This window comes from Marmota flaviventris, chromosome 1 (assembly GCF_047511675.1).
Source record: "Marmota flaviventris isolate mMarFla1 chromosome 1, mMarFla1.hap1, whole genome shotgun sequence".
Classification (NCBI taxonomy): domain Eukaryota; kingdom Metazoa; phylum Chordata; class Mammalia; order Rodentia; family Sciuridae; genus Marmota; species Marmota flaviventris.
Window position 1 is genome coordinate 34,173,815 of NC_092498.1, and position 17,961 is coordinate 34,191,775.

Below are 17,961 nucleotides of genomic sequence, written 5' to 3' on the forward strand. Positions count from 1 at the left end.
TAATTAAAGCATAATCAATTAAGAAGGATGAGGTATCAGATATGGTACCATTTTTGTGGCATTCAAAGTTATATAAGCTATGTACCTCTGTGGCAAGTCTTATCATATAGTATGTAAAATACTCTGAATATCATGACATATGTTAAAAGAAAAAAACTACACCTTTGGGCTGGGGTTCTGGCTCAGTGATAGAGCACTTGCCTAGCATGTGAGGAACTGGATTTGATTCTCAGCAGTGCATATAAATAAATGAATAAAATAAAGGTCCATCGACATTTAAAAAAATTTTTTTTAAACCCAAAAAACTACACCTTTTATTTCAGAAAAAAAAAAAATCTCCTTGACTTTGAATACCATCTTTGTTTAAGGCTATATCATTAATCAATTATATTTATCTGTTTATTTTTATTTCTGTGAGAAAGTATTGACAAATACCTTCATTTCTTGTGAGATTAAAGAAATTGTTCCCTAAAGACAAAGAAAATACTGAATTTTCAAGCAAAACAAGAGTGTCATGCGAAGAAGCTATTCTGGAATCATTTGAGTCTAACATTTTCATTTCAGAGGGAAAATACACCACATTTGTATGCATAATGTCATAGGCCTGGAAGGTACTCTGTGAATACCTGGTGCACACATTTAGTTGATCACACTGAGAAAGGTTCTTTATGGTTTCATCAAGTAGTAACCTATAAATGTGACAATCTTAGCCTGTTTGTTCTATAGTGGAACTTTTTTTTTGTGTGTGGAGGGGTACTGGGGATTGAACTCGGGGGCACTTGACCACTGAGCCACATCCCCAGCCCTTTTTTTAATATATTTTATTTAGAGACAGGATCTACACTGAGTTGCTTAGTGCTTCGTAGTTGCTGAGGCTGGCTTTGAACTCACGATTCTCCTGTCTCAGCCTCCCAAGAAGCTGGGATTACAGATGTGTGCCACAGTGCCTGGCTTATAGTGGAACTTTTGATGACATACTATATACTGCTATATGGCACAGTGGATTATGTTGAAACCATCTAGATGGTTTTATGAAATTTAACTGGGGCAGAAATTGAATAACCTTAGAAATGGGAGTTTTCTATTCTGGGATGAATCTCTTAGTTTTACTCTATTTCATTAGATCCTCCCCCTTGATTACTACTGATGCCACAAGCTGAGTCATGCCACAGTGACAAAGACTCTGTTAGTATCGGCCCACACTGGTGACGATGTAAATGGTCAGTTAACTACTGACTTACTTTGAAGTCTTTGGAGAAGAGAAAGCCCTTTGAGCCAGAAATGTTGCCAATAGAGTTAGAGCAATATTTTCATCAAAATGAGTATTCTTTATAGTTAATGCATCCTCTCCATGGTCTTCACCAAAGTGAAACTAAATAGCAATAAAACAAATACTGAGTTTTGAGTTATTTCCTAAAATATAAAAAAGGGACAGCAGAAAATGTAAAAACAAACAAACAAACAAAAAAAGTTTCTTTCTTTCCATTGTCTCTTTTATTTATTTTTTTCTCTGAGTTTCCTTCATTTATAACAAGTGTAGTTGTGGGAGAAAAATAAATGTGGAGACATGCTCAGAGGACGAAATGGCAGAAAATAGATGAAACCTAAAAACTCTTTTCTCCATCTCCCCTGAATATACATAAGATCCCTCGACTCTCTTCAGATTATGTGCAGCATTAATTGTTTTATCCAAGTTTGTTGTACCTCAGGAGGATTAAAAAGCAGAATAGTTTAACAATCTGGCTTATTTTTTAAAAGGCCTTTTGTTTATATACACACATGCAAACACACCCCACCTCTATGCAATAAGAAAACAGCCTAACATGCAGAATTCTCTGCAGTAAAGTGTCTTTATAGCTTATGGACAAAATTTCTTGAATATAACTCATATTATGGGAGGATATATGATTTTACAAAAGTTGTCTGGGCTGATATGTGGCTGCTAAAACTTCTTTCTAGGGTGCTATCATCATTTCTAAATTGTAAAGTGCTGTTATACTCATATTTCTACTATCGTACCAGCAGGTCAGGCTGGTTTTCATTTTTGTATTATTGCCCTTGCTTTTCTAAGTGATATTACAGACTGTAGAAATGTCTGCAACTATAGGCCAGTCTTGCCTATTGTCTGGAGTCTAGACAGGCTATAGAAAAATCTGTGTGACACATAATAGGCCAAACAATTTGTAGGGTTGTTTATCCCTACAAATTCACTACCAGGGGGGAAAAAAAAACAAGGATATACGATTTTATTGAGCGTAGGTAATATTACAATCCTCTAGCCCTTCTCTGAATGACCAAAAATCAGGATAGGCTTATACACTTGAACGATTCTTTCTGTATTGTTTGATCATACACAAAGCAATGTATAGCTCAGAAAGACTCAGACTTAACAAAATCATTTTATCTTAACTATAGTTTTCTTGCTAAGTACTTTTGTAAAGTATCTTCTATTTACTTCAAAGGGAAGAAAGGCATTTCTATTTCTCTTCTCACCTCTCTGAACTATTCTAAATCTCTGAAGCCCACGACTGGAGGTGCCATGTACCAAAGGGAAAGACGACTTCCCCGCAGCAAAGGCTTAGCCAAAGCCCACTTCTGAAAGATGCTAGATCCCTTCATGGGCAAATGCTGCCATTATTGTAATTACTATTGTATCGTTCACCAGCATAGAACGGACAGAGCACAACTGTACTTTGAAGAAAAGGGCACCCTCAAAACAGTGCCTTCCCAGCCTTCGGAATCACCTCAGCTGTGGGAAGCCAAATGGAATGCCTTCACAGAAGGTGGCCCATTGAGAGTTACAGGTCAAATTTAAGACTGGTGTATGGCTGATGAGAGGGAAGGGGTTTGAGTAGGAAGCAATTTCAAAAGAAAAAATACAGAGGAAGAGAAAAAAATATGATATTGAAGACCAAATTGTTATTCAAAGTCAGTTTATTAGTATTCAAAGTCAGTTTCCTGGTCCCCATTAAAACTGAATTTTTCCCCAAGGTCTTGATGGCCTTTGAATTGAAAGCCTTGCTTTGTGGAACCCTCCAGAAACCAGATGAAACACTTTTAGATAAGCCTTATAGTACAATCGATGTAAGAAAATAAATGGTAGTTTTTAGAGTCCGAGTTGTTGATCTGTTTTCCTTGGGATCTTAGTATATTAAACGTATTAATGTCTGCCTGGGGGAAGACATCCCACATTCCTTCTCTCATTGTTGACATGACTGAGATCGGTGGTAGGCTGGGAAGAAAGGAAAGCAGCTCTCTCATGCCAAGGTATGATTCCACAAGTGGAGTCAGCTCCACATGCCTGGTGCCTGGGACCTGTGAAATTGTATGGGGCTGGGTACTTAGAAGAGCATGGAACTTGGTTTGATGCTCTGTTGTCATTATCTTGCAATCACTAAAAATGTTCAACAATAGGCTCCATGTTTTCATTTTGCATGGGCCCCCCAGATTATGTAGCTAGTCCTGTCCACAAGAGTATTACTCTTAATACACTGATCACAAGGGCAATCAGAAATGAGAAATGTTAGCCCTGATCTAGATCATTAGAAAGGAGAACCTCTAGAAATGTGGTTCTAGAGGTACCAGTACATGCTGCAAGATTTTCTTGGTACATATTTCTTAAAACTATTTTAAAATGGGCATGAGAAAAGGCAGTGATTCTGTATTAGAAACATAATCAGGTGCATAAAGATAGAGCCAGAGCCAAACTGGAATTTCTAATTGACCTCCCCACACCACCCTGTTTTGATCACATCATAATTTTAACTGAAAGTATAATATAACTTGGAGGAGGATCTCTGTAATGCCTTCTTCATCAGTTGAAGTGGGGTGGGATAGACTTTCCCTGTCCACGCATTATCAAGAGCTCCCTGATAGGAGAGACTCCCGTGACTACCAATGGAGACATTTCCATTCAACTGCAGGTAGATTTGCCCTCCTGTGAGACCTGGCACTCAATGAGAAGGGCACTGCAGAGAGGAACCCTGGTGTCACCAGTCACTAACAACCGTCTGCCTCACCTCCTGTCCCAGCTGAGGCTGCAGCTGCTGCAGGGAGTCCCAGCACAGCGCCCCCATGATCATGTTCTTCTCTATTATGTACAATTATCCTCCATGACTTCTTAGATGATGGCAGAGAACTGTGGCTTGAATCCAGATTTACTGATGCAATTTATTATGAGCTTCTGAGGGGGTAAACAGAGTATTGTATATGAGTTCACTGAAATCACCGGATTGGGTTTGTCCATCCCCCGCCCACTCACCTTTTTTTTTTCTTTTTTGTTAGATCTAAATGTCAAAGACATTAGTAATATCTCAGGGCCTATGAATCAGGAAGTAAAATATAAAACAGCCATGTTTTCAGGTAGGCCACGTGATGCTATGTTTATACAGCACATATTTTTGGTTGTTTGATTTCAGCATTGTATCTGGAAAATATACCGTACACATTTATTTTCACAGATAGGGGTCTATTTTCTTTGCAGAACAGGTGCTTAACTCCCATTAGCAAAAATTGAAGTTATGCAAATCCAACCAAAGACAGAAGAGACCCCTTCTTATTATTTGGCTGTAGTTTTTATTCTATTTGTGCTTTGAAAAGCTACAAATAAACAGTTCTGAAATCTAAAATTTTAAAACTGAGCCTAGCCCTTGATTAAATTTTGAGAAATCCCTAAACTATGGGGATGCCACAAGTTTGGGGTCCCATTCAATTAATGAAATATGAGGAAGACAACAAGTCATAGATTAACTCCAAGTATAACCTGAAAACATTGGGTGTGTTAGAACACATAAAGAGCTCTTAATCATTGTTGGATTTTTTTTTTCTCCCCAATGATGTGTGAACACACATATTTTAAAGAAGTGAAAATAAAAATTACTCACTGCCATGGCCCTTTTACTGAATAGCAAGATTTTCTGTATATACGAAGCTGGTCTTAACAGCGCATGGGCCAGTGAGTATAGAATTATTCACGTGTCCTGATGATTGATAGTCAGCCTATCTACCTGTCTTTCTTGCAGATGTGTTTTATAGAAAGCCCGCTGCCATTGTTAATGCTTCAGTGCTGTCACACAGATGCGGCTGTCATAAATATCCCCTAACAACTATGTTTGCTGCTTATCTGAATTAGTTAGAATGCTGTTTGCAGCTCCAGTTTTGAAAGAAGCAGTTTATCTTCCACCTCCTATTATTTCTTTTTCCATTAACCTCTTCCAGGGAAGATTTTGTTTTCAGTTGTTATAAATACATGTAGCTTTCAAATCCCTGATTATATTTTTATGGTAGTCAAATGATAAAATTCCAAAATAATTTTCAGCTTAGAGTAGGATTTGAAAAATAAATTGATAACTTAAAAATGGTGATTTGCGAGATGGATAAACTTTATCACCCTTGCTTTATTTGGTATTCCATTGGCTAATTACCAAATAAAACATGTATGAATTTTTAAATTTAAATTCTTAACTTTGGTAGCATTACAAACAGCTTGTTTGATCTGATTGTTTAGAGGCTGAAAGAATACCAGTCATTGCATTACAAATTTCAATAAATACAATTCATTTGATATTCATTCAGATATTTAAATACCTTGACAATTTTTCCCGAAAGGAAAAACGCAGGTGAATACGAGATGTCATATTTTACTGCTAAAAAAAATAAACTGTGATTTTAAATATCCATTTTAATATATTTTAAAGCTGAAGTGAATAATTAGACTTAAAAGTCTATTTGGAATCCCAACAGAAAAACAGCCTGTGTGATGTACTTTAGAATGACGGTCAAGGTGTTGTATATAAGGACTATTAAAAAGGGCCCCCAACAGTTTTCACAGCCAGCAAGAATAAGAAGAAAAAGAAAGTGATTCCATGTACCGTTTCTCTTGCACTTCTAATAGCAGTTCAGTGTAGTAACATCTGATAAACTGCAAGCACTGGGAGTTAGAAAGGGTCTGAGTGACATAAAATAAATACAACACATTTATGGATTTTAAGTGGATTACACTTAAGCAGTAATTGTTTGCTTTGTGGAACTACTTCATATTTTCCAACAGAGCAGGAGACCCCGGTCTATTCTCATAAGAAGACTGGGACTTTAATATAAATAACCATCTTCCTTGGGAAGAGGGTATGCAGAACACAAAATAGGAAGTTAAACTGAGATTTGGGGATTCATTCAAACAAAAATCCCTTAATGAAAAAAGAACTGCATTTGAAATCAGCCAGTTATTGTGATTTCTGGAGGCTGTTATCCCCTGATCAAAATGAACCTGCCAGCCTGGCTGAGCTTTGGCAGCCTCCAGAAGAGAGCAGAGCTGGTCTCAACCACGTCCAGTTATGACAACCCAGGCACTGGTTTTTCTCATTAAGGGAGCAGGGCAGGAACTTGCTAGTTTCTCGAAGGTCTTTGTAAGTACTGGCTTATTCTTTGATGGAGAAACAATATTAGTTTCTTTAGCGGATGCTAATTATTTCCTTTGGCTTTCCTTCTCTGGAAGGAAAAGATAGGCATAAATTCTTCCATGATGTGAAATGTCCATATAAAAGCAGAATATCAAAATACCCAGTTCTGTCAATAGTATCTAGATATTTTATAATTCAGAAACAAAAAGTCGGGATTTCCACTGGATTTTTCAGATTTTTATCTGATTGTTAGTGTTATGGCCACAATGCTGAGCAGTTAAGTCACAGAGCACAAAAGCATATTTGTATGGGCAGATTTGGGGTCCTAATAAATATAATTATATGAAATCAGCCATTTTGAAATAATGTATTAATTCAGTACTTTGTCATAATAAATTACATATGTTTGAAAAAAATAATTGTGGTAAAATGTATGATTGTAATTTTAGTATTAACTTGATTTCTCCTGGGAAAAGTGCTTAATTTTAAAAAGAAAAGAAAAGGTGCTATTAATTCCAATTAATGTTATAATTACTCATCTTATAGTGAATGTAGTAGCAGTGGCTTTCATTTTGATAATGATACGTGTAAAAGACCATGATTAGACTAATTATTATATAAATAGTGTGCTTATTCAAATAGCATTAGTTTATGAAAATGGACGTAAAGGATTAATACTTTTTCAAGCAAATTTTTTTCTGAATTGATATAAAAATACTTACAACTTTTATGAGGTGGTTGATTAAATGAAAAGAAAGCCCTAATATCTAATTTTGTAAAAACCAATTAATGTGTGTATAGTAATTTGCAATATTCACTGAAATTCATATATTCTCGTTTTGGTGATAAATGGCCTATGAATATAAACCTACTGAAACAAGAATCAGTTGTATAATTAATCATCTTTATGATTCTTCTGTGGTTTCAAACTGTCATTTTCAATAGCAGTTTGGATTCTGAAGCAGTCATTAATTATAGTGTTAATTTTTTTAATGGCTGACAAAATTGTGTTTGGTTTTAGAATTTCAAAACTGCTAAATTTTATCTTGAAAAATTGCCTCTTAGAACAGTAGCCTCAAATCACAGCTTAGAAGGCCCAGTATAAAGTTGTCCAATCATGTGTGGATCTAAACTAAACACTGGTCTGTATAGAAAGGGATCATCAATTATTTTTTACAAGTATTTGTGTGCTGCTATTAGCATATTTAAATTATAATATGAAATTAATTGTGTTCTTATTTGTGTTTATGTATAAATATTTATATGCCATGTAGATTGGATTGCTAAGTGAGATAGTGAATGAATCATTACATTTGGCTTTCAAGGAAAGTTTACACGAATCTTTGAAAATGTCAGGTATCAGAACATCTTTTAAATTTTAAAACATCAATTATTTATTGTTTAAGGAAAATGCAAGCTTCTAACATCGTAGAAGAAATTTTGCCTTTTACTTTGAAGCTACTGGGTAGATAAAATTACTCCGTGGCCCTTTCTCCTGCTTACCAGCTAGTTGTTTTTCAATATTTAGTTAGATTCAATCTTTTGTTTTTATTGGTCCCAGAAATAAGTTTTCTCAGATGGAAGGCAAATGCCTTCTAGTATTATAAAGAGAAAGGACCACTTTGACTACTCATGTTGGTAACCCTGCTTTGGCAGTCACATGCATGGATGGTTATTCTCACCTTTGGAATGAGGCATCCACAGAAGCATGTAAAGTGTGGGCTGGGAATATAGCTCAGTTGGTAGAGTGCTTGCCTTGCATGCACAAGGCCCTGGGTTCAAAATACCCAACAAAACCACCAAAAAAAAAAAGCATGCAAAGTGTCAGAAGAGGCTAACATCGTCAAACACAGTGCTTGGCACATAATAGGCACTCAGTAAATATTTGATGGGAGAATGAATGATTCACAGGTGACAATTTGGGAGAAAATGAAGCGAAAGTTTAATTGTTTGAAGCATTCAGAATGCAGTCTCCAAGTTCACTATAGATTGAGGGACAGGGGAAAATTCATTTAACTACATTTGCACACAAAAAAAGCATATTTAGAAAATATATTTTGAAAAGGGTACTTATCCTTCCTCCTCAGTCTTTATCCCAGTCTCCCTCCCCTCCTGTGCTTTTAAAAGTGAGCAATTGGCCACTAGAGCAATGAAAGCATAACAGTTGATTCAAACAGTTGTCAAACCACTGGAAAAAATGCTTCCTTTTCATTGTGCTTTTTTTGGACACTATAGATATGGTAAATCATGAACTGCATTATAAAAATACCTCTTTTATGCCCAAACATTCAGTAGGAGGGAATGACATTTCTTTTATTACCTTGGTAAATGTTTTTAAGGTGTTTAGCAATAAGCCTTCTTTTTGTCAAAACTGCTTAGATGCAGTGGTTGCTAGGAATTTACTAGAAAACCTATAGTTAATAATATCAAGAAAGGAACGGAGAGATGGTTAGTCAGCTAATAGGACAGATCGCCTTGAGTAGCACATGCTTTTTCTTTTTCCTGCCATTTTCTTGATCTTTTGTGCTATGGGAAAAGGGGTAATTGAAGTTTAGAAAGTTTCTTTTCCATCGTTGCTCCTCAGCCACTGTTTTTCGTGTTTTCTTCATCTTTTGAACCAAGAAATGAATTATGCCAAGTGATAGGGAAAAAAATAATTATGCTTAAAAAATATGAACAGAGATATCTTTTAAGTCTCAGCAAATTAGCTCTTTCTTCTTCTTCTTAGCTTTTTTTTTTTTTCCTCTCTCTTCACAGGTAAAAACGCCGGAATTTTGACAGGCTTTTTAGATTGCTAAATTTTAACATGAAGTGTATGTTTAAATGTTAATTTCTTAAGGTAGTGTTTAAAGTATTAATTTCCTTGGCTATTTACTGGGTTATTGAAATTGATATAGACCCATACTTTTTTACTATTTACTTTGTCTTTTATGTCCTACTTTCATTTCTTACCGTAATTAGGTGGTAATGGATTTTTTTTTAAAAGTGTTATTCTAAGAATCATGCAGTAAAAATAAATTGCTCATTTAAAGACACAGGGAAGAGACTTTTGGCAGAGGGGTCTCAAGCTTCATGAGTCTATGAGGGTTCCCTTAGGTGGAATTTTCACATGAAAACAAATTCAAGAATAGTCAGATACCATTGGGGTGTAATAAATTAGAGCACTCCTGAGTTTTCCCCGAAATTTTAACCTATCAACTGGAAATGGCAGCCTCTGCAGAGCAGAAACTTGTGTGACTCTTGCTTTCTCTACTTCTCTGAAACTGCTCTAAATACTAAGTTACCACATAGTATATCTTTTTGTGGTGGAACCCTGTAGTACATTTACGCCCTCTGTATACTGCGTTCTGGCTCAGGATTCTGGTCGGTGGTTTCATCCATTGTTAACAGTGATGCTAGACTCTCCGGAGAGTTAAATACAGTGGAGCTGTATTTATGGGAGGCCGGGATGCTTGGCCGTTCCTGCGGCTGTTTCATCGCTTATTACCTCCCACTTTGCTCCCATCTGTGTGTGTGGCAAAGGGAATTGTCCTAAAAAATACAGGCTTCCTCTGAACACAGGCGTGCATTTGTGTATCAGTAAATCAACAGTCTCCTGAATTTGGGTGACATTAATAATTGTACTTTTTATAAAGCTTTTAGAGCTCAAAAGGGTTTAACAGTCGTTCGGTGGGAACTGACACAACGCTTCCACCGTCTCTATAAATGCATTAAAAGAGAATAGGTATTAGAGTGAAAAGGTAATTTGTAAGATATCTTTTTAACAGAAAACTTGAATGTTTAGGTTAACACAGAAGATGGATTTGTTATGTATCTGTTCAGAATCAATGCTCAGCATAATAGTCCCCCAGACTTTTTTTTAAAATGAATTCATTTAATTGAAAGATTACAAAGATGCCGATGAACCGCATATCCATGGAATATTTATCTCAAAACCTAGAGTCCTATTCACTTAATTTGTTTGCCATGGTTAATGTATCTGAGAAACCAAACTGAAATTACTGAATACTTTTCTAATGTCTTAATTATCCAAGATTTCTTGAAATTACCTACTTTAAACTAACCAATGCCTAAGCCAGATATTTTTACCATAAAAAATATGCATAGGGCTGGTAGGAGTTACTGCAGATACTGAAGCAATTTAAAATCAGCTGCTAGGTACTATAAACTCTCAACAATTACTAAAAAACAAGGGAAGTTTGACTGAGGGACTGTTTAAAATGGTTAGCCAAGTTCTAATAAAGAAAGATGTGAATGGTATCTGTGTGTTTAACCCTGGTTACAAAAAGTCACTTCATTTTTTATAACAACATGTTCAGCTGTTACCAAGCCTTATAACTTGAGGTGAATGAAACATAGAATCCTGCTGTAGGAAGTGCCATAACAAAGAAATAGCTAGATTAGGATGTATTGATCATATGTGAAAAATAAAATATATGTATAGATATGAGCGTGTGTGTTTATACTTAAAAAGAATATTTATATTTTAATTAACTGGCAGAATTTCTCTTGTGATCTGGAAAAAAAAAAAAACTCTTTCCCTGTACCTATCTCATGAAAGTTAGCTATTATTAAAAGAATGACTAAGAAATCATCTGTATGAGGTTTTTTTTGTTGTTATTTGTTTGTTTGTTTAGTTGTTGATGGACCTTTATTTTACTTATTTATTGTGGTACTGAGATTTGAACCCAGGTCCTCACACATGCTAGGCAAATGCTCTACCACTGAGCCCCAACCCCAGCCCCTGTATGAGTTTTTAAGAACTAAAATGTAGTAAAACATAAGGGAAATTTTCTTTTTAAAAAATGCAACTCTACATAAGTGAAAGAAGAAAATGGGAGAAAGTAAAGAGGGAGAGGAGCCAGAAAAAAAAGAAAACAAATGGGAGGAGAATAAATATTAAGAAGGAAAAATAAGAAAACAATATCATTTATTTAGAGTTTATCATCTGCCAAGCGCTGTGCTAAACTTATTGAGCATTTTGTGTTAAGCTTACTGGGAGTTTTTTGTTTGTTTGTTTGTCTTATCTGATGTTCAAAACAGTGGTAGAAAATAGGTCTTATAATTCCTTTCACACAAGTGAGGCAGTGAAGATCAGTGATATTTCCTGAGGAAACACAGAAAATAAGTTGCAAAACTGGTAAAAAAAAAAAAAAAAAGAGAGAGAGAGAGAGAGAGAGAAATGATCTGATTGCTATCTAAGGTGGAAAAAGTCCACCCTGATACAGTTCTCAAAATCTAGTTATTACATATTCTGTGCCCCCTGTTAGGTACCCAAGAAGCCCAGGCATGACACCCAGTGGCCTGACAGATTTGTCGCAGGAGGGGGTGGGGGCGGGAGACATCCAGAGGTCCCTCAGTGGGAGAGGTGAGTACAGATCCATGATGCAACCTCACAAGTACTAGGAGAGGGGAGCAGCTAATGTGGTCCATTTTCATGAAATTTTTTTACACGATTTCTGTATTTTTGCTTTTTATTTTCAACCTTTTGTCTCCCAAGACTCTTAGAAGGTTAAATAAAGTCCTTAGAGTCTTTTAGCAGGTGTCTTGAAATTCATTACCTGCCTGCCATTCTGCCCTGGAATGCTGGCCGTTCTCAAAGGGTGAGGTCCTTGATTGCCCCACACAAATATGTGAAAGTTATGTGGCCTGAATCAGACCACCTAGATCCCTCGACTTCCCTTTTCCACCTGTTAAAGACAGGTCCCGTACCCTTTTCCTTAACATCCCCATCACAATCAGAATTAATTGTTAAAGAAAGAAAAAAAATTAAGCCAGAAAAAAATGTTGTAGAACTGATATGCATGATCCATGCAGATCCTTTTCAGGAACCCGTTTCATCTGAGTGACAGTTTAAAGAAAAAGAGTGCCTGACTCTTGCATGCTGGCCTCGTAGCAGTTCTTCACTTAGATTACCTTTCTCGTCCTCTCACATCTCTGTTGATAAATGGCCAGACGTCATCATCCCCATTTTACAATTGAGGCATTGAGAGGTTAAGTGCTTGACCATTGCCAGCCACCAAGATGAGAGCAGGACTCAGGTCTCCTGTCCAAATCTGAGGTTCATTTTGCTGCCTCCTTATGGCCAAATTGCTACCTCAGTAACTACCCTTGGCCTTCATTCCCTTGGCTGTAAAAAATAGGGTCATACCATATCTATAAAAGATGGTCGCTCTTAGAGCTAAGATTTTATTATCTCAGGAAGCAGATCCCTGAATGCTTTTGGCATTAAAATGCTTTATACATTTAGCAAAAAGGAAAAAGAAAAAACATTAGAAAAGAGTCATCTAACAGGGGGTGGACTGGCTGTTGGTGAACTCTGTTCTAAGAAGCAGTGGGAAACTATGAGTCATCCCCGACCTCTGATGTGACTTTAGCAGATGAATCTGAAGGCAAAAAAATGTTTCCAGATCCACTTTGACTCAGAACAATGTTGGACGATTTTTCTAAGTTCGTTTTCTTTAATGGCGTTTCTTTGATTTAACTGTGGGTCATTTTCCTCCCATCACTTCACATCTATTTTTAATTGATTGAAATTATTCATCACCCTCAGAAACTTGTGAATATTTTTTCTATCACAAATGTAAATTGTTTAGAAATTATTCTGAATTATGATGTTCGGTGGGGAAAATCCATAGCCATGCTTGGATGCTCTAGATTTAGATTTTCATGCTTTAATAGAAACTCGGAGAGAGGCTGAAACAGTGAGATTAGCATGCCATTTCCCTCCCCGCTACTTGGTACACAACGGATATCAGGAAATGTTGCAGTGGTTACTATAGGAAGGCACATTTTAGGCAATTCATTTTCTGAGCATTGGATAATCTTAAAAAAAAAAACAAAAAACTATGCCAGTATTTACACATTTTGATCTACAAGAACATCAGAGTTTTTGCTTGTGTTTCCTAGTTATCATATTCTGAAAAGATTTACTGCTGTGTCTTTACTTCTGACACTGCCTGGCATACAACTGTTGCTTAATCAATGCTGATTGAGTATTGAATATATTTGTGTGCTATCTAGGACACAAGAGCAGTCTCATTCTTTAACATGAACAAAGGTTTTTCCTATTTGATGAGTAAGGTGCTATTGGATTAAAAGCCTCCTAGGGAAAGTTTCAAGTGCATTTATGCCCTTGAGCCTCTTCCTCACCTTTTCTAACCAGAGAGTACCAGGCAGGAAGAATTGCCAAGGGGAGGACAGTCCTGTCCAAACAGATTCCCTTCACAGTCATAGATGTAAAGTGACAAGAATGGCCTTCTTGTGTGTCAGGACACCTGTTTGGCCTTACCTACAAGTAATTCAAATGCCAAAAATTATTACTCTGAGTGTGGAAACAGGCTGTGAATGCACATTCACACATTCAAGCTATGATTATACTTAAAGTGCTTCCTGATGGTGATATTTAATTCTAAAAATGGGGAAGTCTGCAGTTCGCCTTCTAAATTTAACATTACAATCATCTTGGGTTATTTTTATAGTCAACTAAATGAAAAAGCATAATCGGATGAGGTAGTAAATGTATTCCAAGTTTCTAGAAGCAAGTGTGTTTTCTTCATGTTCCATTCTAGAATTGGATATGTGTGAACTAACATTTTTTTGTGAAGTTTATGATGTTCTAGAGAGGAAAAGACTTGGCAACACAAATTTGCTTAGAAAAATGAGCTATTAATATACTGACAAGCTACATGAAACTTTAGCAAATCAAAAAGAAGACATGTTTGAATACTGTGAAAATGTTTGTGATAATGAATCTGCATTTTTTTAAAGAGAGAGAGAGAATTTTTTAATATTTATTTTTTAGTTTTCTGTGGACACAACATCTTTATTTTATTTTTATGTGGTGCTGAGGATCAAACCCAGTGCCCTGCACATGCCAGACTAGTGTGTTACCGCTTGAGCCACATCCCCATCCCAATGAATCTGCATTTTAAAGGGATTTGTTAGTAGAATAGTGTCAGTCTTGCCCCAGTGGAAAAGGCCAAATTATAGTTTGATTTCTGGGTTATTTTTGTATTTTGTTGTCATTGTTGTTATTTTGTTAAACAGAAATATTTAAATTTGATAATGTTTACTCTTGAGAAGTTAGATGTGCACTTTTATCTAGCGTAAATGGTTTTCAGTTCTGTCCCATAACGTATCTGGACACATATTCAAGCCTCAGTGTTTCATAATCTTTACTAGGGTTATTTCTTAATAGTCCAGCCCTTACTACTACATGAAACTATATAAACACATTTAGCCATTTTCTTGTTTCAGGATATAATTTCTATACCTTGCTATGGGCAAAACATTGCACAGGGTATCGTATGTTAATTTAAACTTCTTGCTTGTTAACCAGTAATACAATTTCATATTTGGGAACCAAACTCAGCTCTTTATGCTACGTGTATCAGTTAATATTATACATTTTCCTTAATATTTAAAACTATATGAAAATCTGAGGTACCTTAGCTTTTGCTTTCTTCTTACCTTTTATGAGAAAAGGTTACAAATGTGTTATTATGGGACTTTTGTCTCTCCTTAGGTTTTTTTCTTTCTTGTAAGGCTTGGTCGGGTGTTGGAGGAGGGAAAAGAAATGGTGGGTCTATTCTTTCATGTCAATATAAGATCAACCCTTGGCTGCTTGTGCTTTGGGTTAGCTCTTTTCTGTCTTTTATTTGGGGGGCTTCATTTCTGCAGTGCAGTATTATTTAAAATTGAAGAAAAAAATGAAGAATAGTGAAACATACAAAAAGAACTCAAAGTGGGGGAAATGGAACATGCAAACAGGTTAACCATGTCATTTAATACTATTGTAAATTTCTGTCATTGCTGAAAAGAAATTTAAATTCATTTCAATACCTAGAGAAGTATTTAATTATTCAAAACTTTATTCATGTGAATATAAATGAGAGTTCTTGTTGGTATAGAATTTCTCAGAATAGGTCCAAGAACTTACTTCCCCACCTGTATATCATTTACAGAATAATATTCTTAAAAACATTTAACCTCCATACTAGAACACTAATTTAAGGACATACTTTAGATAACAACATCACCACTCTCCAGTAAGTTTCCTTGGACAGATAGTATCTGAGAATATAACTCCTTCTAATAAAAACTTAAAGTTCCAATCATCTGTCTCTGTGTAGTGGGTAATTTTCCAGCTGTAGAAGTGATCAAAATGTTCAGATTTATTTTCTTTTTTTAATTTTTAAAAATGGATGTTGATTGCAGTGAATATGTTTTTAATGTTTATGGAATATATGGATAGCATGTGTGATACAGGTATGTAGATGGATTGATTATACCATCTTAGAGAGTAAAACTCCAAGAAAATGACTATAATGTCCAAATCAATTTTATTCTATATGAAATCCTTCAGACTTCTACTCAATTCTATTTTTCATCTTCAAATAATTTTCTTTTCTATTGCAAACACTTGCCTGATATCTTTAAGCAATTTGGTTTTGGAAGTTATGTAGAGAAATCATTATCTGTTAAAACTTCATATGTTCACTTTTCATTGGGGGGGAGGGTGTTTAATTCTCTCCTCACTGAATTATACACAGTAGAAGATATTATTGGGGAAATTTTCTAAATCTGCCTTTTTGGCAAATCAGTATAGCATAATGGCTAAGATCCAGATACTGGAACCATAATGCACTGGCACGATATTTGCTAAATATGCAATCTTGCTAAAATTATTTAATCTTTCTGTGCCTCAATTTCTTCCTCTTATAAAATCAGCTATCTTACTCTACATTTGTAGGGTAAAATTATTATCCCTAGGATTGCTGTGAGAAACGAGTTAATATATGTAAAGTACTTAAAACAGAACTCCTGGTAAATGCTGGTTTGTAATACAATTATTCATAGTTACCATTAAATTAAGTCTTGCTGGAAACACCCAACAGCATAAAAATACATCAAAGCAGAAAAATTTCTGTGTATATTGTAAGCTATTCTTTTGCCATGTATATTAACACATTAAGAAAAAGATCAATAGCATTGACTAGAAAGAAAAGACCACAGTTATTGCGAAATCTTGGTTAATAATGCATTTTTCATTTGCTCGGTTCAATCCAAGTCTGACCTTCTTATGAAGAAGTTTCATTACTAAAAATGCTTTAATGGGGCTGCTGTAATTGTATAGTTAATGTAAGTTTTTAAAAGTTCGATAAATTCCATGAGTGATTTTGCTTCTAAGAGTGACATTATTCTCTCATGTTAGGTTAAGAGCAACACTTCAGTTGCCACTTGATTCAAAGAAAAAGAATATTTGGTTTCCTTTACATTCCAAGGGAAATGTCTGCTTTAGGAGGAGCCGCCACTCGGGCATCTAGGCTTGCAGATGTAAAGATATCTTATTCATCGTTTCTTCATTGATTTGCTTTGCAGCTGGCAGTTCCCCACAATGATGAATGGACTCGATTCGCCAGGACCCTGGTGGAGATTCGTGCTAACAGAGCTGATAGCGAGGAGGAAGGCGCTGTTGAGTTATCTGCCTAGTGGGTTTGAGCCGGCTTCAGCGCATCCGTTTCCCCTGCTAGAGAGTTCAGCATCTGCAGTCAAGCCCATTGTACTGTATCCGTGTCCATTCAGTATCAGTATTGCCGTGATATTCTGGGTGCCATATTGTGCCAGCTTTGCTCCAAGTATTCCAAATGTATCCCACCATGATTTCCACTGACCTGAAATTCACCAGAGCATTTCTACCTTTATATTTCTGTCTCAAAAATGAAGGGGGTGAGGGACCTTTACGGGTTTAGTTGTTGCCTTTTAACTACTTAGTAGCTGTATTTAATAGCTGGAAACCTCTGGTTAAATTTGTGCTTACATGCACTTCTGGCATAGTCCTATTAAATCCATATGAAGCCAGATATGATTGGGTGCAGATGTGGTGTGCCTCATGATATGGTACAGGGCCAAAGACTTGAGATGTGGTGTTTTACATGGTGACTCACATTATGAATGGATTTACTAAAAGAACATTGCTGCTCCTTATTTATTGTAGTGTGCTGCATGGAACATATTTATTTGAAAGCATTAAAATAAACGATCCTAGAGCATGTGCATAATGAGAGGACTGTATTCTCTCTGCTGCTGTTGAGGTTACATTAAGTTCCAAATAACAATTACAGTATGCCAGTTCCACTGAAAACACGAAGTCTTTAGAGGTTTGTTGTAGTGAACGGAATGGATTTTAATGCCTATTATTTCTAGGTACTTTAACAATATTTCAAATATAGTTGACCATTGATACTTGTCATTCAAACTAATACAGTCCAACAAAAGTCTGTGGTTCCTAAATATGACATCAGTATTGCCAATAAAATGTTCTAAAGCAGGTCTGCACCAGTGTGGGTAAATCCTTGGCTTGGGGAAAGGCTGACTTGAATTCTCTGGTGACAAGGGTTGGGAATGATACATTAGGGCCATGTTAAAGATTGATCATGAGTTTATAGGCAGCCGACCTGGCTGGTCATAAACGTAGACTCCCAGTTTTACTTTTATGAGGGAATGTGTGTGGTTTTGGAGGAGGCTCTCCCTTGCCTCCATCACCAAAGTCACCCTTGTC

At 36.0% G+C, this 17,961-nt stretch overlaps 1 protein-coding gene across 1 annotated transcript in view; it reads left to right on the top strand.

The window, feature by feature from the left end:
- Dync1i1 (dynein cytoplasmic 1 intermediate chain 1) overlaps positions 1-17,706 on the top strand; it is a 294,624-nt gene extending 276,918 nt beyond the window's left edge. Inside the window, exon 16 of the mRNA XM_027952799.2 lies at positions 16,782-17,706. Coding sequence (XP_027808600.1) covers positions 16,782-16,892 — 111 coding nt within the window. The 3' untranslated portion in view covers positions 16,893-17,706. The remainder of the gene's footprint in view (positions 1-16,781) is intronic.
- The last annotated feature ends 255 nt before the right edge of the window (positions 17,707-17,961 follow it).